The 24,005-nt window shown below is 38.8% G+C and overlaps 3 protein-coding genes across 4 annotated transcripts in view; 1 reads left to right on the top strand and 2 right to left on the bottom strand.

Moving 5' to 3' along the window:
• The window catches only part of LOC148865496 (kxDL motif protein), a 37,881-nt gene extending 36,750 nt beyond the window's left edge, over positions 1 to 1,131 (top strand). For both annotated transcript variants that reach the window (XR_016109827.1, XM_088977813.1), the window contains one exon: positions 665 to 1,131. The gene's annotated coding sequence lies outside the window, so the exon portion shown is untranslated. The remainder of the gene's footprint in view (positions 1 to 664) is intronic.
• LOC148865495 (uncharacterized) lies at positions 609 to 2,382 on the bottom strand. Its single transcript, XM_088977812.1, has 3 exons — positions 1,599 to 2,382; positions 1,405 to 1,514; positions 609 to 906 (listed from the first exon to the last, which is right to left on the bottom strand). Exons 1-3 carry the CDS (start codon positions 2,235 to 2,237, stop codon positions 807 to 809), a joined length of 849 nt encoding a protein of 282 aa, XP_088833938.1. The 5' UTR covers positions 2,238 to 2,382; the 3' UTR covers positions 609 to 806.
• Positions 2,383 to 22,793: 20,411 nt separating this feature from the next.
• LOC148865494 (uncharacterized) lies at positions 22,794 to 23,458 on the bottom strand. Its single transcript, XM_088976394.1, has 2 exons — positions 23,267 to 23,458; positions 22,794 to 23,219 (listed from the first exon to the last, which is right to left on the bottom strand). Exons 1-2 carry the CDS (start codon positions 23,456 to 23,458, stop codon positions 22,794 to 22,796), a joined length of 618 nt encoding a protein of 205 aa, XP_088832520.1.
• Positions 23,459 to 24,005: the final 547 nt, after the last annotated feature.

The raw sequence follows: 24,005 nt of genomic DNA, 5'->3' as shown, positions 1-24,005 counted from the left end.
CGGTTGCCGGTGCCGGATTTTTTGCCAAGCTCAGATGGGGGAGGAGGTACAGGGGTCAGGGTTGGTTAAACTGGGCAGGTTGAGAGACTGAGTATGAGCAAGAATGGGGGAAAATTTTTGTTTTGGGTGAAATTCAGCACGGTCTGCGGGGGCAGGACACGCGGTGGGTTTCTATTGTATGGGACGTTTCTGGGGTGCCAGGAGGTGGGGCGCAAATTCGAACTCCTGTAGCAATGCAGTATTTGATATGTTCTGTAAAGTCCCCTTGGGTGAGGGAACATAAAAGACCCAAGTTCGAATGCTTTACAGTTTTACTCGTAATATTGGTGTCAAACAGGACACACCATGTTTAGCTCTCAATTCATAATTGTCTCAGCATCCTCTGATTCCTGTTTATGCAAAGGACTAAAACACGAGGCAGGATTTCCTGAAAGCAAAAACCATGTAAATACCATGAGAGCACAGTATCCAGTTGGATGAATTTAATGTACATATGTATGGAGATAGGAATTGGATGTTATGTTTATACAGTTACCTTTTTTTATTTTTTTTTTAAAGCTTTCAGGAGAACGAATCTCCTAAATCACAAATGACAAGACCTTCATCAATTTTGAATTGAGAGTTTGCTCCTCAACTGATACAAACCCATCTCATTTTATTGTAGGATAAAAGCCAGAGGCCGAAGAGTACATTTGTAATAGAAGGCTGTAAACAAGAATCATGGTCGAATGTGATGGAATGCCATAGCTTCCAGATGGTGTTGAATCAATGAAGTTCATAATTGGCTCCATGACCAGGCCTGCCGTTTACTTCTCCCCATCTACCACGCTTATTTGAATGTCTTCCATTTGCACTTTCCTATCATTTGATGCAGTTTGAACAGCTTCAGAATTCTTATCAGATGTGCTGGCATCCAAAAGAATTAAGTTAGAAGCCATGCTGCTACTTTCATCCTAGAGGGAACTTTGAAAAGGAAACAAAACTATATGCTTCTCTAGTAGTGTTTATAATTGCAAAACCCTCTTAAGTGAATATTCAGATTTCACAAACTATAGCGACATTAGAAAAAAAAAAACAGTGCAAATTTTACCCTATTCAATTCAATTCAAAAAAAAAAGTGTAGCTTATATATATTAAAGGTTGCACCCTGTGCTTAATGCATTTTGCAACATCATGTGACTATGAGCTGAGGTATGTGCACCTCGAAATGGATGGAAAACTGTGGGGATTTTAGCTACTGCATGAAATGCATGCAAGATAATAAGTGTTTCTATATCATAGAAATAAATAGAAACTCCCCACAAGGTAAATGAAATAAAATACACTAGTAACAATAAATAGAGCCTTCAGATCATCTTAATTATATTTTATTCAAATATCAATGGAAAAACAGATTATAGAGACCTCCTCGGATTTGATGGAACTGATAGACGACTTCTTTTAGATATCTCCCCCTGGAAAACTTTTGTAAGAACTGACTTCGGCTGTAATGAAGCCCTTAACAAAGCCAACCCCTGTACAAAGCCAAAACAGCCTTGAGAGAGAGAGAGAGATAGAGAGAGAGAGAGAGGTGGACGGGTGTAGAGATTACGTGCTACCTCGTCCCTGCCAAGCTTCACAACCATCTCTTCTAAGGCATCTATTCCGTTAATACCAAACTTGCTGAGGAGGGCGATAGTAGAGACTATAGAAATAGGTGATATCTCCAAATCATCAGTGATCATGTAGGTGACCACTTCCTTTACATAACCTCTTCTGGTAGGTGTGGCCGCCTCCGCTGGTTCAATTAGTTGCATTTCAGAGGACATTTCATATCCACAAGTACACCGAGTAGACATAACATTGGTCACGGTCCCGCATGTCCTCGGACACCTGTAGAATTTCAGTTTTGCCCAAGGATTAGCCCTGATCCCACTCTGGGGCTGAAGTAGAACAATTTCTTGGCCGAAACCAGCCGGTAGTGATGATGATGTTGAAGATGCAATCTCAGGCTGCAACAGAAGGGCCTTGTCTGTGTTAGCCTGAATGTACATTTCATGCAGATTGTCGACGCTACTGTACAGGTTGCCAAAGCATCCATTACTGGAGCTTAGTGGGATGAGAAGTCTCATTATGGAGCCCATTGGCAAGCTAAGAAGATGGAAGACGAAATCTACAAACTCCTTCCCTGTTTCTGCAAATAGGACCTTGTTGGTGTTCATATCTACCAGAAGCTTCAAGTTTATCTCAGATGCCATTTGGATGTCTGAGAATTTGAGTCTCTCCTTACTTTTTCTTTTCTTCTCTTCTTGTTCTTTAGGAATTTAGAATTAGAGATGCATTTTCACTCTTCTCCTCCGCTTTATAATGGGGCTTGGATTTGTTTGTGGAGGAAGCTTACCCATAAAGTTCATACCAAGAATAAAAAGGAAAGGATTATAGAGTGTAGGGTTAGTTTGAAATGATTAATTATATGTAAAGAGGTTGTGTGCTGATTGAACGGAAAAAGAAAAGAATTTAGTTTACGTGGAACTAACCGTTTATCCCAAGGAAAGAAAAGAATGGCTAATGCAGGCACAGGAACCATAGTTTACTATAGGCCCGTGGGATCTTGGTATGTAGATCCGAAACCCACAATCCGGCAACCAATCTGATTATTTCGGATTCAGATGGACGTAAATTTAATCTCATCTGATCAGATTAAGATGTGAGTCCCATTAAATTTTATAATATATAAATAGATAATTATATTCAATAATAAGATGTGATCGAGTCCAATCCTATTCAAGATCTCAAGACCGACCGATTGGATTTGAATTTCAATTTTCAATAATAAGATTGAATTCAGATGTAGCTGGATCCATTGGAATCTTACCTGATTCCAGCTCTATTGTTAGGTCAGAGGATTAGGGCCTACCATTGGGTAGGAGCAGCTCGAGAGCTCAGTAACCTCCACTTCCCCTTTGATTTGTGGATTGCTTTGAGGAGTTTCATTAACGAGTAGAATCGTGGGATCAAAAGCAACCCATTTTAGTTTGCGTGAGAATCTAATCTTTTGATAAAGAAAAAAAAACATTTGGGTAATATTTTAATTTAGGTTAGGTTGAACTTTAATAGATGTTAAAAGATTGAGTTTGCTTGGACAACAAAGAAAAGAAAGAATTTTGAGTTTGCTTGAGAAGGGTAAGCCCTTGTTCCCTTTACTAAAGGGAAAAGTAGATTTTTTTTTGAAGAAAAAGTAGTCCACAATATCTTTAACCTTAATCTAATTTATTTAAGGAGACACCGTTTAGGTTGTACCATTTTACCTCATAAGAAGAAATATGAGGTGTTTTTGAGCTGGTACCCTGCCATTATTCAATTATAGAAAATTAGGGGATAAGTACTGAATGGGTCCCATTTGCATAAAGAAAATTGGAAATTTTACTAAAAAGGTTGTGATTGTATAATAGGAAAATTCCTTAAACCTCCACCAAGGTCATTTTGAGAGGAACCTAACCAAGATTTTTCATAAATACTAAAACCTCTATTCACCTTTCTACTCTAACAAATATACAAATTAACCTCATTTTAATTCTACTAGGAAAAATTTTATAAGATGCTTATCTTCTTATCTTGCATTTCTTATTAGGCATCTGACCCCAATTTCTCTTTATATTTTCAATTTTCATATTTAAGGAGTACTAGTAAATGTGCACATGTATTGCATGTGTCAATTTTAAATGACGATAATGATAAAATTTTAATGATTTGTTGCCTTTCAACCTAAATACCTAGCTCCAACTCTTTTTACCTACGATATATATCAATGTTTTCAACTTGGGGTTGAATTGAGCAATTGAATTGATTGACACAATAGCCTAGACAAATTTTGTAGTATGCTTCAAATAAAACCATATTCGTTAAGAAAAAAAATCTATTGATTTGGTTAATGAGTGGATGACCTTTTCTTGTTGAACCAGTGATCTATACAATTAGGCCAATGGGTCATAGGTAAGGCATTAATCCCTTCTTTTTTTGTTTTCTTTATTTTTTGTATTTTTGGCCACTTCCATCCTTAATAACAATAATTCTCATTATCATACATATTTTTGTATAACATGAAGAATGTATAATATTAAAACATGCTCATATTATCTATAAATTCTATAAAACTTTCTAAGAGGCCTTAGAAGAAGGTTGGAAAATCAAAGAAGCAAAAAAGACAAAAGTCATTAGATGAGTGCCACTTTTACAAATAGATCAGGCCTTGGAAGAGGAATTGTCCTCAATATCTGGAATCCATCAAGAAGAAGAAAGAAGGTATTTTCAAAACTCAAGTCATAGACATCAATATGTTGGTCACTTCTATATTTTGGTGTATTGACTCTAGGGCTTCAACTCATATATATAACACTCTGTAGGGGTTCAAGGAAAGTAGAAGACTGAATGATGACGGGATCGTGCTCTATATAGGTACATCCCAATGGTTGTATCTGTTGTTATAGGATCAATAGACTTAGTTTTTAGAGAAGGGATTATTACTCTAAAAATTGTCTTTGTGTTTCGCAACTTGAGAGAAATTTGATTTTTAGTTTTATGTTATGTAAGAATTGTTATTCTATTTTATTTAGTAATAAGATTACAATTACCTTGAATAATAAATTCCTTGCTTATGAAGAAGTTGAGAATGATCTCTATGTACTCCACATTTCTCTAGAAATAAATTGGACTAAAACAACCTCAGAAGACATTCCCATGAAAAGAACACGAGAAATAGTTAAAGGATGTTTACCATCTTGGACACATAAACATAAAATGAACCACATGATTGGTGGAAAATGGTCATGAAGATCTACCAATTTGCGAGCCTTGCCTTCAAGGCAAAATGACCAATATGTCAATTATAAGTTAGCTTGAAATAAATGCAAGTACACTTGACCTTATACATACAGATGTATGTGGTCTCATGAATGTTAGGACACATAACCAACATTCTTATTTTATAAATTTTACAATTGATTATTCTCGGTATGGGTACATGTACCTATTGAGACACAAGTATGAATCTTTTGAAAAGTTCAAAGAGTTTCAACATAAAATCAAGAAACAATTAGGGAGACAAATCAATGCCCTTTAGATCATATTGACGAGGTGAATATATCTCTAGTGAATCTGGGGACTACCTAAAGGGCAAAGTGATTATATCACAATTGTCTCCTCCTGCTACACTACAATTAAACAATGTATCAAAGAGAAAAAAATGGATTTTATTAGATATGGTTCGGTCACTCCTCATCCACTCAAAATTACTCATTTCCTTTTGGAGACACACATCAGAGACTGTGATCTACGTATTGAACCGGGTTCCAACCAAGTCAGTTCCTAAGATTCCATATGAGTTTTGGATTGGCAAAAACCAAGTGTTAGACAATTTAAAGTATGGGGTTGTCCAAGACATGTAAAAAAGACAAGTATAGACAAACTGGAATTCAAAATCAGTCATTGCTTATTTGTAGGGCTTAAGGGTAATGGGAGATAACCCATAAGTTCTAGATATCAATATCTAACATAGAAGATCTACTCAGGTATCTAAACCTCCTGTATGTTTTGTGTGTGATCAAGAAAAATTACTTGATGAAAGTCATGAACAGTGAGGAAGATCCCTTAACTTTTACGAAAGCTATGTTAGAGATGGATTTCTTGAAGTTGGTAGATTCCATGAAAGCTGAGATGAACTCAATGAATACAAACAGAGTTTGGACTCTGATAGACCCACCCCTAAAGTGAAAGCAATTGGTTGCAAGTGGATTTACAAGAGGAAGAAGAGCCTTGACGAAAAAGTTGAGACCTATAAAGCTTGACTAATGGCGAAAGGTTACATTAAAAAATGAGTTGATTATGAAGAAAAATTCTTGCTCGTGGCCATGCTTAAATCCATTAGGATACTATTGGCTATAGTTGTACGCTATGATTATGAAATCTAGCAAATGGATGTCAAAACTACGTTCTTGAATGAAAATCTTATTGAAGACATCTATATGCTCGGAAGGCTTTGTTGCCAAGAGTCCGAAACACATGGTGTGTAAGCTTAACAGATCCATATATGAATTAAATTAAGCTTTTAGAAGTTGGAAAATCTGTTTTGAATCAATAGTCAAATAGTTTGATTTTGAGCAAAATACGAATGAACCCTGTGTTTATAGAAAGACAGTGGGAGACAATGTTGCATTCTTAGTTCTATATGTAGATGATATTTTATTCATCAAGAATGACGCATGAATGTTAACAACAATGAAGTTATGATTTTCACAGTAATTTTCCATGAAAGATCTTGGAGAAGCTTCTTATATCTTGGGACTTCGACTTTATAGAGATAGATTGAAGATGTCAATTGGATCGTCCTAATCTACTTACATTGACAAGATTGTCAAAAAATTCAATATGCAAGATTTCAAGAAAGGATTCGTTCCTTTCAAACATGGTGTCACTCTCTCAAAAGGAATGCCACCTAAGATCCTTGAGGAGATAGAGGACATGAGAAAGGTTTCCTATGCCTCTATTATAGGGTGCATCATGTATGTTATGTTATGCACTTAAGAGCACTGGACAACTATGAAGAACATACTAAAATACATATGAAGAACTAAAGTCTATTATTTTGTTTTCAACGGTAGTTCACTATAGATGATTGGTTATATAGATGTCAGCTTCCAGTCTGACCTAGACGATAGAAAGTCTACCTTTAGATATATTTTTATCTTGGGATCCTGTGCAATCAATTAGAAAAGTAGCAAATAAGGGTTCACAATAGACTCAACGGCCGAAGCCAAGCTACAAGTGAGGCTGCCAAGGAAGTGGTATGGATGAAGAAATTTGTCTACAAATTATGATGCATAAAATCCAGCATATCATCCCTTCCACTGTTGTGTGACAATATTAGAGCTATTGTTCAAGCTAAGGAGCCAAAAGCCCACTCAAGTCAAAGCACATCAAAGGAAGTACTACATTGTATGAGAGATTGTTGGTAGAGGAGACATCTTGATTCATAAGGTAATATAAGCAGAAAATGTGGCATAACCATTAATGTAACTAACACAGAAAGTGTTTGAATGATACATGGATGGCATGGGACTAAGGCTAATACTCGATTGGACCTAAGTGTATGTCCTTAACTCTAATCAGATTGATGTACACAACATTTATCAATAAATGAATGAACATTATTGTTTTATGTTTTAATTGGTATTTTTCTATGAATTACTCCTTAAACTAGACACTTATGAGACTCGTATTAGTTTAGAATATTCTTAGCCATTGGATAGACTTAGGGAGATTATTTTGACAAATCTGACACTAGTGTGATGCCTAATTGGTGGAGTGGCCTATCTCAGCTACTAGGGTTAGATCCCAAGAACAGCCAATGGGTGTTTAAAGGAAACACTAAACCTAGACCAATTTTCATTAGGCCCTGGATATTGGAGGTAGATGGGCAAATTTTGAATGTTGTACTTAACTCCAAACTTAATTATGATACTTCAGTAGGTTTTGCATTGAATTGTCTTTGATATACTAAATAGTGAGATCTATTAAGGGTCAAATATCTGGGTATGTTGGGGCAGTTTAGGAAATTACCTGTGTGGTGATTATAGCAATAGGATCGATCCCTTTGTTAGATAAAGTGAATATTAGGGTTTACACTTTCCTTGATGGAAACCTAAACTCTTGGCAATGGATTTCATATGTATTTGAAATTTGATTTGCAAAATGTATTTATATGCTATATTACTATTTTATGGAAAAGGTTTGAGAAATGTTTTAATCCTGAGATCCATTTGAGCAAAAAGTGTGACATTGCATTTTTCAATCAGGGAAGAGGCCCTTTTTTGTGGACAGTGTTTTGATGATTATGGGTCGAGAGATTAGGTGTAAGAGACCAGGGCTGATTACGTAATAGGTTTTATCTTACATAAGTCCATTATCCTTGGATTTTCATATGGGGGATTGAAGGAAGGAGAAATCCATCACATGGATGGCCGAACCATGCTAGATGGCTGGGCAAAATTTCAAAAATTTTCTTTTACCCTTCTAGGAATTTTATTCCCAGTTTTAGAAAAATTACATTTTTTAAGGATCGTTCTTGCATCGAAACTAGACAAGATCTGAAACCAAAAGAAAGGGAGAAGTATACCTGGTACAGATTCCACAAATGTAGCTCCTAAAGTGGTAGTTCACGCCCAAAGAGAGTTCCAAAACCAGCTTCCACTGAAGATGGCGCTGTTTGAATTGAAGCCAGATCAACAACACAGTTTTTAGCAAAACTATGATCCAATACCTTGGATTGAACAAGGGAGGTGAGGATGAGATTTCTCTGAATTTTTCTTGCAAAAACCAAAGAAAAAGAACTAATCTTTATCAGTCCCAAAGTTGTAGTTGAACTTGGAGAAAACTGAGAGATAAAAGGGTGCAAAGAGGACCAAAAATTGCAAAAATATGAATATGTCTTGGACTGGTCCGCCCCCTCCTCTTTTATAATCTCTTATGGAGCTATCTCCTAATCTACTAATCTAATTAGGAGATAATTCAGATCTAAATCAGATCTCAACTCTCTTTAGAGATAGACATTATCTTCTTATAAGATTAGGTGCTCCATACCTAGATCCAAACCCATATTTGCCCCATGTCACAAGACAACATAAACACTCATGTGAATCTTAATTAATCTTATTAATCATGGGTTGTAGGCCCATTAAGCAAGTGGCTCACGTCCCTAGGTAGCTGCTAGCCCATTTGGTTCATTTTGTATGGCGTGGGACCCCAACAATGACCTTACATAAGCCCACATGAGTTCAACCCAACCTCTGTGAAAAGGCCTGGCCAAATTCACTATCAAGTACAGTGAACCCCTGAGTCCATCATTATGTGCTCTTAATTGGCCCAACATTTACACTAAATGATCATTGAGTCCAACCATCCTATAAAGGCCCAAGGAAAATAGACTTAAGTAAGATATCGCCTATCAGGTAAATAGCCCTAAATGGTCTCTTACACTTAACCTCTCAACCCTTAATGATCAACCACTACCCGATAGGAAATGACTTCTTCCCTATCTACAGGGTGTAGTTTTGCACTCTTTGATCGGATGGGTCCTAGGAATTAAAACCTTTTGCAAACCTTTTTCTTAAAACATATTATATATTATCATATAAATATATTTTGCAAAACAAATATCAAACAAGTTTGAAATCGACTGGCGGTAATTTCAGTTTCCATCAGAGAGAGTGTAGTCCTGATCATTTACTTTGTCCGACAAAGGGGCTGATCCTATCACTATGATCACCCACTCGAATGAATTCTCAGACTACTCCTAGTATCTCCTCAGGAGTCTTGGGAGACATACCCTTCGAGAGAGTGACTTTGTGTCTGAAAGGGACAAATCCCTTCTTGGAGTTTTCCATGTTGTAGTTGTTGACAATCTTGTCAATGTAAGTAGATTAGGATAATCCTATTATCCTCTTCGATCTATCTCTATAGAGTTGAAGTCCTAAGATGTAGGAAGCATCTCTAAGATTTTTCATGGAGAATTGCTATGAAAGCCATACTTTCACCGTATTCAACATTCCTAGATCATTTCTAATGAGTAGAATGTCGTCTACATACAGAATAAGGGACATAACCTTATCTCCTACTAATTTCCTATAAACACAGGGTTCATCCAGATTCTGCTCAAAGTCAAACTGTTTGATCATAGAGTCAAATCGGATGGTCCAACTTTTTGAAGCTTGTTTAAGTCCATAAATGGATCTATTAAGTTTGAACACTATGTGTTCTTGACCAACAGTAATAAAACCTTGCGGTTGCTGCATATAAATATCTTTAGTAAAATATCTATTCAGGAATGCGGTTTTGACATCCATATGCTAAATCTCATAATCATAGGGTGTTGCTACAGCTAGCAAGATCCGTATGGGTTTAAGCATTGCCATTGGTGAAATTGTTTCCTCATAATCGACTCCCTCTTTCTGAGTGTACCATTTCGCTACAAGACGAGCTTTGTAGGTCTCAACCTTCCTATCAAAGCCCTTTCTTCCTCTTGTAGATCCATTTGCAACCAATTACTTTCATCCCAGGGGGTAGGTCTACGAGAGTTTAGACTCCATTGGTTTTCGTTGAGTCCATCTCAGCTTTCATGGCATCTACCCAGTTTAAGGAATCTATATCCAACATAGCTTCCGCATAAGTCAGGGGATTTTTTCATTGGTTGTGGCTTCTATTAAGTAACTTTCTTGATCATAGCCATAATGAACTGGAGGTCTAGAAACCTGGGTAGATCTTCTAAGTTGGGTATTATTTGGAACTTGTGGGACATCTCCCACTACACCTGAGCTTTCATCATCAAGAATAATTTTCCGACGATGATTGTTCAGAATGAAATTTTCTTCCAAGAAGTAGGCATTTTGACTACAAAACACTTTTTGTTCTCTTGGGTCATAGAAAATGTATCCTACAGAACCTTTAGGGTAGCCTACAAATAGGCAACAGTTGGTCTTGGATTCCAATTTGTCAGCACTTGTTCTTTTAACATGTGTTGGACAACCCAAAATCTTCAAGTGTTGCACACTTGGTTTCTTACTAGTTCATAGCTCATAGGGAGTCTTAAGAACGAATTTGGTTAGAACCTAGTTCAGCACATATATAGCAGTCTTCAATGCGTATCCCCAAAAGGATATAGGTAGTTCTGAGTGGACGAGAAGTGATTGGACCATATTTAATAGAGTCTGGTTTCTCCTCTTTGATACACCATTTAATTGTGGTGTAGCAGGAGGAGACAATTGTGATACATTCCCATTGTCCTTCAGGTAGTCCCTAAATTCGTTAGAGAGATATTCACCTTCTCGATTTGATAGAAGGGCTTTGATTTGTTTTGCCAATTATTTCTCGACTTCTTGTCTGAATTCCTTGAACTTTTCAAAGGATTCAGATTTTAGGTACACGTAACTATATCGAGAGTAATCATCGGTAAAAGTTATAAAATAATAGTGCTAGTTGCGTACCTTAACATTCATGGGACCACATATATTAATATGTATCAGGTCAATTGTGCCTATAGATCTTTCAAGCTTTCCCGCAAATCTCCGTTTCGTTATCTTACCTTGAAGGCAAGGTTCACAAGCTGGAAGATCTTCTATTGTTAGAAAATACAAAGGACCATTCTTTAACAATCTTGTGATACGATCTAAATTAATATGGCCAAGTCGGTAATGCCACATGCACGTTGGATTAATCGCATCATGTGTTCTTTTCTTGAGGATAATTTCTGACATAGTTTTGGTTATGTTTATTTCTAGAGAAGGACGGAGGACATAGAGACCATTCTCAAGTTCTTCGTAAGTAGGGATTTGTTATTCAATTTAATAGTTATCGTATCACTAAATATAATAGAATAACCATCCTTGCAAAGTTTTGAAACTGAAATCAAATTTCTTCTTAGTGAGTGTACATAAAGACAATCTTTAATTCTCACAATGCCTTCTTGGAAAACTAAATCTATAGTTCCTATGGCTGTAGCTACAACTGTTGTAGAATTTTCAAAGTAAAGGATCATCTCGTCATCACTCAGCCTTCTTCTTTCTTTGAACCCCTGCAATGTGTTACATGATTGAGTAGAAGCCCCAAAGTCAATACACTAGGATGCAAAGTGACCAACATATTGGTCTCTTTGACAAGAGATTTGAAATTACCTTTTTGGTTCTTGTATTCCAAATATTGAGGACAATTCCTCTTCTAGTGTCCGATCTTTTTACAAAAGTGACATGCATCCGATGCTTTGTATTTCTTTTAATTTTTGGCTCGCCCGCTTTCTTCTGAGGCCTCTTTTTGCCTTTCCTCTTTCTTTTTCCTGATTTTCCACCTTCAACAAGCATGGCTATTGGTTTATCCTTTTGAATCAGTCCTTTGGCCCTCTACAACATATTGTTGAGTTCCTGAAGGCTAACATTTAGCTTGTTCATGTTATAATTCTTGGCAAAATGATTGAAGGAGTGAGGCAGAGAGTTAAGGATGGCATAAGTTTTTGTGTCATCATCGAGCTAAGATCGAAGAGTCTCCAGTTCATTAATATACCCCATCATTTTCATGGTGTGGTCATGCACCTATTGGCTCTCGGTCATCTGTGTGGTCATCAATAGCTTGAGGACTTTTGACGGGCAGAATGATTCTACTCCTCGTACATAATCTTTAGACTATCTAGGATGTCTTTGTTGACTTCGATCTTATCGAATTGCCTCTGGATAGCATTATCTAAAGATGCTATGATGTAACACCAAGCAAGAGAAATTTTCTCCTCCCATTCTTGATATTCCCTCCTGCTAGCCTCAAAAGCCCTATCACCCAGGTGTTCCGGAGCAAGGTTCTTAGCAACATTGTCCAATTTCTCAAACATCAGAACCAGATTAAGGTTATGGTACCAGTCAACATAATTGGATCCCTTAAGGTTGTTATCATCCATAAGTTTGGCGAATTGTCCATGTGCCATTTCTGATAAAAGGCAACATATATTAGTCCACGACCTAAAATTGATTCATGTTATCTTACATAGAATGATCTTTTATCTATGTTCCATCTCCATTTGGTCATCTTTGAGATTTCCCTCCTATCTCAGTGACGGAGACATGGTGCATGTCTCTGAGATTTCCCTCCCATCCAATGAGCTTTCACTTTGGCCTCTATCAAACAAGGTTCATTGTCATTTTAGGTTAAATCTTTCTCTCTAGTAAGTGCTAACCCACCATATCATGGACCCAGTCACCCATTTTAGGATAGGCCTCTGCCACATTGGTCTATGATGCCCCTATCATCTCATGAAGCAATCCAACCAATTGGACCAACAAAATGGATAGCCCAATTTTATGGTGCATCTCTACCCACCGATTCAGCCCGCCTTCATGCTAATGACGGAAGGCCTTTAGAGAATTCATTATCTGATATTGCCTATCACTTGCACTTATATTAATCTGGAGGGAACAAGTAAAAAAGTCTCTGAGTTAGATTTAGTCATATCAAAGTAGCTCCCACTAACTTTCATAAAGTCTAATTCAAATGGGCCCAAAACAGGCTAGGGTTCTGTGAGGTTCCTCTTGGGGAGAAATTGATCAGGGAGCCCACTGAGAATGGAGATTATCCAATGATCTGTGGGCATCATGGCAATGATGTGCATTCATCCATGATGTTCGTAGAGAGCCAAATACAATTAAACATGGGCCAAGCACTTATGGCCCATGTACGAATCACATTCACCACATCACAAGCACAAGCATATAAACAAATTGATCCAATCAATTAAAGGCTTGTAAAATCCTAATTAATTTAAGTTAACACACAATCAGCCCATTAAAGATCGATGAATTATCCAATAATATCATCTAGGTATATGGGCTAAACTGCAAAAAGTAGTTCGGTCTACAAAGCAGTTGGACTGATATTGCTTTAACTTAAATTAGGTCTTTCAAGGGAGGGCCGAATTGTTCCATGTGATGGGCCATCAAACCCTTGGCTCATAACCAAATTTGAGCCATATAAGACGTGACCCATGGGGCTGAGATCAGACCCCATCGAACCATTTGTTTGGTCTAAACAGTTTGGACCAAACTAGGTCAATTTGACCTAGGGTTTGGTGTCCAAAACATGCAACAATTCATATAAATTTGACCTGAAATTTTAACAACTGAATATTGAAAATCAATCACAACAAAATTAAATAATCTAAGGCTGCAAATGTGATGGTCCGAATCTGATCCGGACGAACTGCAAACCTACAAAAAAAATGTTAATCGTAGATTGCAAATTTTTCTACAAAATTTCCCTCTTCTCTACACTCTCTAGCATGTCTTCCAATGTAAAAAAGTAGAAAAACCCTAATTTTCTATTAATTACATCAGAATAAATCCTAATACATTTTTTCTAAAAAGAAAAGATTATTTATAAACCAATGATCAAATAAATAATTCCTGGGTGTGCAGATCTTGCCGCCATTAAAGAATTTGATCTCCATCACACAAACTCCACAAGAACCAAAGAAATAATAATAGAATAGTTCTAAAATTATATCAGAATATAATAAAATTGATTTCAGATCAAATCGCCCAAAACTTGAGAACCAATTTCTCAAAAAGCTGCTAACTACGCAAATCGGCTAGAATACTTCTATCGATTTGGGTTTAGCTTTAGATTTGGTTTATTTCGGTTCAATATTGAATCTAGCTCCAATACCACTGAAGGAAGGGGAAATCCATCATATGGATGGCCAATCCATGCTAGATGGCAGGGCAAAATTTCAAAAAAAATCTTTTACCCGATTGGGAATCATATTCCTAATTTTAGAAAAATTGCATTTTTCAAAGATCGTTCTTGCACCGAAACCAGACCAGATATTAAACCAAAAGAAAGGGAAAAGCATACTGATACGGATTCCACAAATATAGCTCCCAAAGTGGTAGTTCATGCCCAAAGAGAGTTCTAAAAGCAGCTTCCATTGAAGATGGCGCAGTTTGACATGAAGCTAGTTCAGCAATACATTTTTTAGCAAAACTGTGATCCAACACCTTGGATTGAACAAGGGAGGTGAGCATGAGATTTCTCTGAATTTTTCTTGCAAAAATTAGAGAGAAAAAACTGATCTTTATCAGTTCCAAAGCTGTTGTTGAACTGGGATAAAATTGGGAGACAAAAGGGTGCGGAGAGGACCAGAAACTGCAAAAATATGAAGTTGTCTTAGGTTGGTCCACCCCCTCTTTTATAATCTCTTATGGAGCTATCTCCTAATCTAATTAGGAGATAATCTAGATCTAAATCAGATCTCGACATTCTTTAGAGATAGACCTTATCTTCTTATAAGATTAGGTGTTCCATACCCAAATCCAAACCCAAATTTACTCTGTGTTACATGATAGCTTAGCAATCATGTGACATCTTGATTAATCTAGTAATCATGGGGTTTAGGCCCATTAAACAAGTGGCTAACGTCCCTAGTTAGTTGCTGGCTCATTTGGTTCACATTGTATGGGATGGGACCCCAACAATGACCTTATATAAGCCCACATGGATTCGGCCCAACCTCTGTGAAAAGGCTTAGCTGAATTCACTATCAAGTACAGTGAACCCCTGAGTCCATCAGTATGGGTTTTTAATGGACCCAACATTTACATTAAATGATCATTGAGTCCAGCCATCCTATGAAGGCCTAAGGAAAATGGACTTAAGTAAGATATCTTTCATCAGGTAAATAGCCCTAAATGGTTTCTTACACTTGACCTCTCAGCCCTTTATGATCAACCACTGCTCGACAGGGAAGGACTTCTTCCCTGGCTACAAGGTCCAATGTTGCACTCTTTGATCAGATGGGTCCCGGGAATTAAAACCTTTTGCAAATATTTTTTTTAAAACATAATATATATTATCATATAAATATATTTTGCAAAACAAATCTCAAACAAATTTGAATCGACTGCCAACAGTTTTGGTTTCCATCAGAGAGAGTGCAGTCCCGATCATTCACTTTGTTCGACAAAGGGGCTGATCCTGTCACTATAATCACCCAATTAAGTGAATTCTCAAACTGCCCTAACATACCTAGGTTTTGACTTCCAAAGGATCTCACTGATTGGCATATCAAAGACAACCTATTCTGACACTCAATGCAGTACCATAATCGAGTCTAGGGGTTATGTGTAACTTTTCAATTTTACCAACTAATCTCCACAGTCTAGGGCATAATTGGAAATTGGTCTAGGTTCAATGTTTCAAACAAACACACACTACATGTGCTTCAGGTCCAACCCTAGCAGTTGAGACAATCTACCCCAACCTTCTTGGCAGAAGATCTGTGCCAACCTTGGTAGGATAAATTACCCCAAGTCTATCAAATGGTTGTGAACATTCTAAACTAATACGAGTCTCATAAGTGTCTAGTTTAAGGGTAATTACACAGAAACACACCAATTATACCAATTATAACACGGATCAATTATGTACTTTTGTTCATTTACAATAAATGCATCGGTACATCAATCTGGTTGGAGATAAGGGTATATACTGTCTAACAAGGATGAATCCAATGATCATTTATGTGTAAATGTTGGACTCAAACTAAATCTAAGCTAATTGGGTCAAGGGTTCACTGCCCCTAAGAAGTGAATTCAGCCTAATCTCTTCTAGAGGTGGGGTGAATTCTTATGGACTTGTGTGAGACTTTTATGGGTTCCATGCTATACAACATTCAGGCCCAAAGTGGCTATGCAACACTTTGCGATATGAACCATTAAAGAAAATGGGCCTAAGGCCCATTACTAATATGGTTAGTTAAGAGATCACATGACAACTTAAGTTGTCTTATGATTTGTGTTGAAAATGGGCATGGATTTGGATATGGAACACCCATCATCTGAAGAAGATAATTCTTATCAATTAAATATAAAGTTCTGATCTAAATTTGTTTTGTACCAACTCCTAATTAGATCAAGAGAGTGCTCTATATAAGGGACTAAGAGAGGAGGGGCAAAGTCACTAGTTCTCTCCAATCTCTTACTCTCTTCTCTTCTCTTTTGCCTCCTAAAAACCCTAATTCGACCCAGCTGTGATAGGGATTGGTTACCCTTCCAACAATCACCAATTTTTTGAAATTGTTGGGATAAAGTTTTCATGACAAGCCACATTTGTTGGAAACGAAACATAGTTGGGTGGTCCATATCCTATCATCATGAAGCTTAAAGAGAATGGGAGCATGGTCCAAGTACATACTATTTAAGTGAACAACTAGAGATGAATTAAAGGAAGAAAGACAAGTACTCTTAACTAGACGTCTATCAAGTCTGGCCCAAACACAGGCATTTTTCAACCTCTTTAGTCTACGGATTGGGATTGTTCCCCAATCCCCTAGCATTCCAAAACAAAATACTCATTAAATTAAAGAGATGGAAAAGTCATACTTTGACCCCTTGGGATCTGGTAAAGTGGTAATGCGTATTTCACCGACTAGAGCACTATAGTCTTTCCTTTTATTTTTAATCTTAGACTTAACTGGCTGAATACTTGCGTTGGGGTTGGTCGCAGGACCATTTGCAGCTTGAACTTTAAGCAAGGACTAAATTCTTTAGCCAATTTTAGTCTGAAAAGATTTAATCTCTTCAATAAGAACACTCTATTCTTTCTATGCTCGGATTGAGAACCAGCCGCTTCTTTATGCTTGTGATTGATAATCAGCTCACCTTTGGAGATTGGGATTCATAGAGGACATTCAGTGTGCCCTTCAATATCTAAATCCAAAGCTGCCACGATAATATCACTGTTTTGCTAAACCAATCCAGAATCAATAGCTATATTCTAAGCAGAAGGGGGGATCATCTCAAGTATCATATCATCATGAGAATTACTAGGGTTTCCGTTGGAAACCTACTGTGTTGAGTTCTTCTCTTTCGCTGAATTTGTAGGTTCTATCTGTTCTCTAGGACTGACATTGTCACTGCGCTAATAAGATTTGCCATATTTGTAGACTGTAGTAGCGTGCCAGATAAAGAAATAACAGAGAAGAGATAGTCTGATATAAGTTGATAGAATGGGAAGAACCAATAATGAAGGTTCGGCCCTGGTGTCTATTTATTTACGTTGAGTAGGAGTTGGGATTACAATCAACTTCTATATGATAAACACTGAGTACAACAAGGAGATTGATGAGATAACAGGATAGGTTCCAGCACTGCGGCACGCCAAGGACTCTTCATCATTATCTTAACATTACCACTTCAAGCGAACTGTGTGCTCGGACAAGAAGCTTGAGTTTTGACCACTGAAAATTTGTCCCACTGAGTGGTTTATTGAACACATCTGCTATCTGATCTCTTGAGGATACAAATTGTACTTGAATCCTTTTTCTGAGTACCAAATCTTGCAAGAAATGAAAATCTAGTTCTACATGCCGTGTCCTGGCATGGAAAATAGGATTTGATGCCAGAAAAGTTGCTCCAATATTGTCACACCAGATCGTTGGTGCTTGGGATAGTTGAATCCCTAGATCGTCAAGAAGTGCTTTCAGTCATAAGATCTCAGTAGCTGTGTTGGCACATGCGTGGAACTCTGATTCAGTACTAGACTGTGCCACGGTTGCCTGTTTCTTGGAGCTCCAAGCTATAAGATTCTGGCCTAGGAATATCGCATATCCCCCTATGGATCTCCTGCCATTTAGACACCCGGCCCAATCAGCGTCTGAAAAGGCTTGTATGGACAGTGGGCCTGGGTTGGAATCAAAGAATAGCCCATGGTGAATGGTGCCTTTCAAGTAGCGCAAGATACGCTTTACTGTAGCCCAATGATCAGTTGTTGGTGTGTGAAGAAATTGACACACCCTATTCACCACGAACGCTATATCGGGCATAATAGCAACATACTGTAGAGCCCCGACCACACTTCGGTATTCAGTAGGGTCCTTCAAAGATGTTCCACCAACTTTGAAAAGTTTGTTGTTTGCCGCCATTGGAGAGGAGATGGGTTTGGCATGGACCATATTGTCTCTTTGTAACAGATTGAAGATATAATTTCTTTGTGAGAGAAGCATACCAGATTTCTGTTGGATGAGTTCCATGCCAAGAAATAATGGGCAGGTCCCAAGTCCTTTAATGAGAAGATAGTAGCAAGATTGGATACTACACTGTCAATGGCTTTAGACATATTGCTCGTAATGAGTATATCATCGACATATATGAGCATGTAGATCCGAACCCCACCCTTAGAGTAAACAAACAATGAGGGGCCTGATTTTGATCACTTAAAACAAACGGCAAGCAAGTGGGAAATGAGGCGGGCATACCAGGCCCACGGTGCTTGTTGAAGCCCATAATGAGCCTTGTCAAGTTTGCACACATGTGAGGGGTACTGGGGGTGTTCAAACCCCTTGGGCTGTTGGACATAAATTTCTTCTTCAATGAACCCATTTAAAAATGCATTATCAAAGTCCAGTTGGCGAATGCACCACTGTTGAGAGACGCAAGGGAAAGTAATGTGCGAATGGTCACTTGTTTTGCTACCGGGCTGAAAGTATCACAGAAATCCACTCCTGGAACTTGAGAGAAGCCTTGGTTCACCAAACGGGCTTTGTATTGCTCTACTGACCCGTCTGGCTGCATTTTATTTTGAAGACCCATTTTGTACCAATAATGTTAATGTTTAGAGGCTTCAGACGCTCTATAAAACCAGAATTCAATTGTGCAACTAAAGCATTTGGCAATGGATACCTGATTGTAGTGCTGGTCTGTCGTGGGATTGAACCATCCATTGACCTTGTGACCATTCGGTGACTGCGGCTAGGTGGTGGTATTGATTCAGTTGCATCCAGCAGGTCCTGCACAAGCCGTGTACGCCGAGGTGGTGCAAAAGACTCAGCATTGGAACTAGGAGAGGACTGTATTTGAGAGGTATCAGTTTCGCTTATGGGCCCATTAATGGGCCTGATTTCATTCTCACTCAGATTGTTGGTGTTGGACGGTTCACCAGTTGAATGTAAATCTGAAATGACCTCAGTGGTATGGTGTTGCAGAACTGGAGCAGCTGCAGTGGTGTGTCGAGAAATGTGCGCTGTGCCTAGGTCCTTGAATAAAAATACCTTTGTGTTTAGCCGTGGGGGTGTTGTTTGACTTGACATGGCTAGTAATGCCAAGAAAAGTTGACTCATCGAACACGACATGTTAGCATATATATTCTCGACCTGTGGGAGAGTGGTAGCACTTGTAGCCTTTATGTCTATCACTGTAGCCCAAGAAGATGCATTTCATAGATCGGTAGTTAAACTTAGTGTTGTATGGTCGAAGAAACAGATAGAATGCGCACCCGAAGACCTTCAACATGAAGGGTTGAGAAATCCATCCCATGGACGCCCAAAGATTGCGGAATAAGGGGCGAATTTCAAAAAAAAAATTTCTCTCCCTTCAACTGGGAATCACATTCCCTATTTAGAAAATCATATTTTCAAGGATCAATCTTGAACCTTAAACTGAACCAGATCTAAACCAAAAGGAATGGGAGAGAATGATACCTGATACGGAGAAGCAATATCTCCAAACGAAGGTATTCACGCCCAAGGAAGGATCCAAAGACTGCTCCCACTGAAAATGGCACAGTGCAGGATGGAGCAGAATCAGCATTGTTCTTCCCCAAGAACTCTGTCCTTCGCAAGAAACAGCAAGATGGAACGTGAGCACAGCTCCCTTTTCAATCCTTTCTCAAAGAATTGATGTCAAGATCCAATCTTGACTTCTCCCACAGCTGGAGATCGAACTGGCAAACAGGGCGGCAAGAGCAGGGAGGCGGCAAGAGAGTATTCGCAGGGTGCATAATTCTCTCTTCTTGATTTCAGCACTAAAGAGGATCTGATATGTTTCTTAGTCTCTCTCAAGGATGCCGCCCCCTCCTTCCTTTTGTTAACTTGAAAAGATCAGCTCCTAATCCCATTAGGAGGTGCTTATCCAAATCATATTTGGATCAGCATTCTCTTCTAATGATAAGGATAAACCATTATCTTATCTGCAGATTAGATTAGCTTTATCCTATCTCATTAGGAGGTTTCTAGATCTGAATCACATTCAGATCTGGACTCTCTGAGTGGATAGGATTAAAACCCTATCCTAACTGCTAATTCATCTCAGAATTCGCCCCTTTAATTAACTAAATTAATAACTCAGCTCGAAATGGGCTTTAGGCCCATTAAGCTTATGTGCTCACTTAACCTTCCTAACCGCTGCCCAGTTGGGCTTCCTTGTATGGCGTGGGACCCACGCATTGATCTACACATCAGTCACATGGGTTCGGCCCAGCCTTTGTTACAAGGCCTGGTCGAATACACTGTTAAGACAGTGCACCCCCTGAAACCCATCAAATGGGCTCTATGGGCCCAACACTTACCCTAAGTGGTCCCTGGGCCAAGCCACCTTGTAACACCCAGGGACTGTGGGCAGATGCAAGGTTAGCTCATCAGGTATTATCCTCGATGGTCTTACACTTAACCTCTCAACCCTTAATGATCATACACTGCCCGACAGGAGAGGACCTCTCCCTCGGTTGCAAGGAACAGTGTTGCACTCTCCACTTATATGGATCTCGGGAATTAAAACCCTTTTGCAAACATTTTAGAAACCATAATATATATACTTTTATATCTCATATAAAATATATTTTGCAAAATAAATTTCAATGGTTGAAATCGGCTGCCGGCAGTCTTGGTTTCCAACAGTGAGAGTGCATCCCCAATCATTACCTTTGTCCGACAAAGGGGCTAATCCTGTCACTATGATCACCCACTCAGATGAATTCTCGGATTGTCCCAACATACCCAGGTTTTGACCCCCGCTAAGGATCTCACTGATTGGTACATCAAAGACAGCCCGATCCGACACCTAGTGCAGTATCATAATCGAGTCTAGGGGTCGGGTGTAACTTTCCAATTTTGTCCATCAATCTCAAAGGTCCAGGGCAATACTAGAAATCTGGTCCAGTTCAAAGATTCAATTAATCCCACACTGTATGTGCCTAGGGTCTCACCCCGGTAGCTGAGACAAGCCACCCCAACCGACTTGGTGGCACCACAGTGTCAGCCTTGTCAGGATAGGTCTCCCCAGACCGACCCACTGGCTGTGAACATTCTAAACTAATACGAGTCTCAATAAGTGTCCAGTTTAAGGGTAATACACAGAAACATACCAAGGGAACATGAATCAAATATGTACTTTTAATCATTTACAATAAGCTCATAAAGTACATCAATTTTGATTGAAGCTAAGGGCATACAAAACTGTCTAATACAACATTTTATAATCTGGAGTCATACCGAAGAGCTTTCATATGGTGATTTTCCTCCAATCACCGGACTCAGGAGTCTGTTAATTAGAAAAGTAGCTGTGATAGCCGCATTGGTCCAAAAACTAAAGGGAAGAGACGAGGTGGCCAGTAGAGACAATGTTAATTCTATGATGACAAGTATGCCTGTGATTAATCCTGCATTCGTCAAGCAGTTTAGAGAGTCTTCTGTACTCTCCTACCAATCCGACTGGAAACTTTTTATTTTTGCATCAAGCTTGACTTCAACATGTCTCTTGAAATTTACAAAAATATCATAAACTTCTGATTTGTTACGCATGGGAAAAATCTAGGAGAATCTACTAAAATATCAACAAACACTTCATAATATTTGAAACCCTGTTGAGACGCAATTGGAGCTGGTCCCCAAACATCTAAGAAAACCAACTCTAGAGGTCTTTTGAACTCGGAACTAGAAGATGCTAATGACAACCAGTGATTTTTTCCTAATTGACAAGACTCACATACTGCTTGACGTTTAAACCAAACAATGTAAGGTAAACCAACTCTAGAGCCGGATGTCCAAGTCGTCAATGCCAATTATCAACTGAGACTTTTTCACCAACCAACGCTGAAGGAGACTTATTTGATGAAGAATCTGGGAAGCAATATAAACCGTCTCTACTGGGCCCTCGTAGAATTGTTCTCCCCTTGTAGTCCTGACTCATTACCGACTCGGACTTGATCATTGCCACTGTATTCGGACCGGTTCTGAATATTGTCGCGTCTGGAGTCAAGTGGTGAGTTGCGCCGGTGTTCGGGTACCACGTAGGGTCATAGGTAGATGACACCCCACTCTGAAACGCAGCAGGTTTGTATTCATCGTTGTTGTGGGAGTAATCGAACCTGCGCTTGCACTTAGCAACCACATGCCCAGGTTTGTTGCACAACTTGCAGACTATATTGGAGGTCTCTTTTCCACGGCCACCATTGTGAAAAGACTAACCTGAACCTCGTCTTCTTCCACGACCTTGAGTATTTCCAGAATTGGGACTGTTAGTAGAATTGCGGTTCTGCTGGGAGCCTTGGCCTTTGCCTTTGAAGTTTGCAACATTGGTTGTGGGTGAAGTTTGATCTGTGACAGTACTGCTACGTTGTTCGAGTAGTGCCTCATGGTTCAACAGGATCTCGAGCACATCATCGACGTCCAATTCCTCCATATCAGATCTGTTGGTGATGGCAGTAACTACAGAGTCATACTCTGGGCCCAAGCCGCACAAAATATACATGGCGAGATCTCTTGGCAAGTTCGGTTCCGCCACAGCAGCCAAGTTATCTGCAATAGACTTAGCACGGCGCACATATTCAATAACATTCAGCATATACCTTTTCTCAGTGATTGTAACTGGCGCTGGAGTTGAAGGATTCTGGATTGAGAGAGAGTAGAATATGATTTGGAAAGAGCATTCCAAACCTCTTGAGAAGACCGTAGTCCAACAACTTGCGCCATGATGCTTTCGGTCAAGGATGAGATCAGCCAACTGAGTACTAACTGATCAAGCTGGAACCATCTCTCAAAGTTAGGATTTGGAATCCTTCTCGATGGATCACTGGGATCAATGATCTCCTTGGGCGGAGCTGGAATGGAGCTATCGACAATACCCATCGGCTTATGGGTATAAAGAATATGAAGAAACTGATTCTTCCACAGCAGATAATTTTCGCTGGTTAGCTTCACTGGAATGTAGTGGGTGATGTTTGGAAGCTGGGGCAACCCATTGGAGTTATCAACAGTCAAGCTCACCTATTTTGACGCGAGAGAAAAATATCCAGAAGAGGCCATGACATTGGCTCTGATACCAAGATAAAGAAATAACAGAAAAGAGATAGTTTGATATAAGTTGATAGAATGGGAAGAACCAATAATGAAATGGTTCGGCCCTGTTGTCTATTTATATACATTTAGTAGGAGTTGGGATTATAATCAACTTCTATATGATAAAACACTGTTACAACAAGGTGACTGATGAGATAAGAAGATAGGTTCCATCACCCACTTGAAAAGTCTGAAAACAAAAGATTTAATCCAGACAACCTCTTTCAACCAAACTTTAAGAAGATTGGCCTCTTCAGCAAAACGGATGAGAACATGCTTAGAATAAATTCTTTAATCTCATGGAGAGGGGGGGTGGCCATGCATACACTTACTAATC

The sequence above is a fragment of the Nelumbo lutea genome, chromosome 3, assembly GCF_056320005.1.
Source record: "Nelumbo lutea isolate HS-2025 chromosome 3, American lotus-T2T, whole genome shotgun sequence".
Taxonomy (NCBI): Eukaryota; Viridiplantae; Streptophyta; class Magnoliopsida; order Proteales; family Nelumbonaceae; genus Nelumbo; species Nelumbo lutea.
The sequence above is the reverse complement of the archived record's forward strand: the minus strand, read 5'-3'. Positions and strand labels throughout refer to the sequence as shown.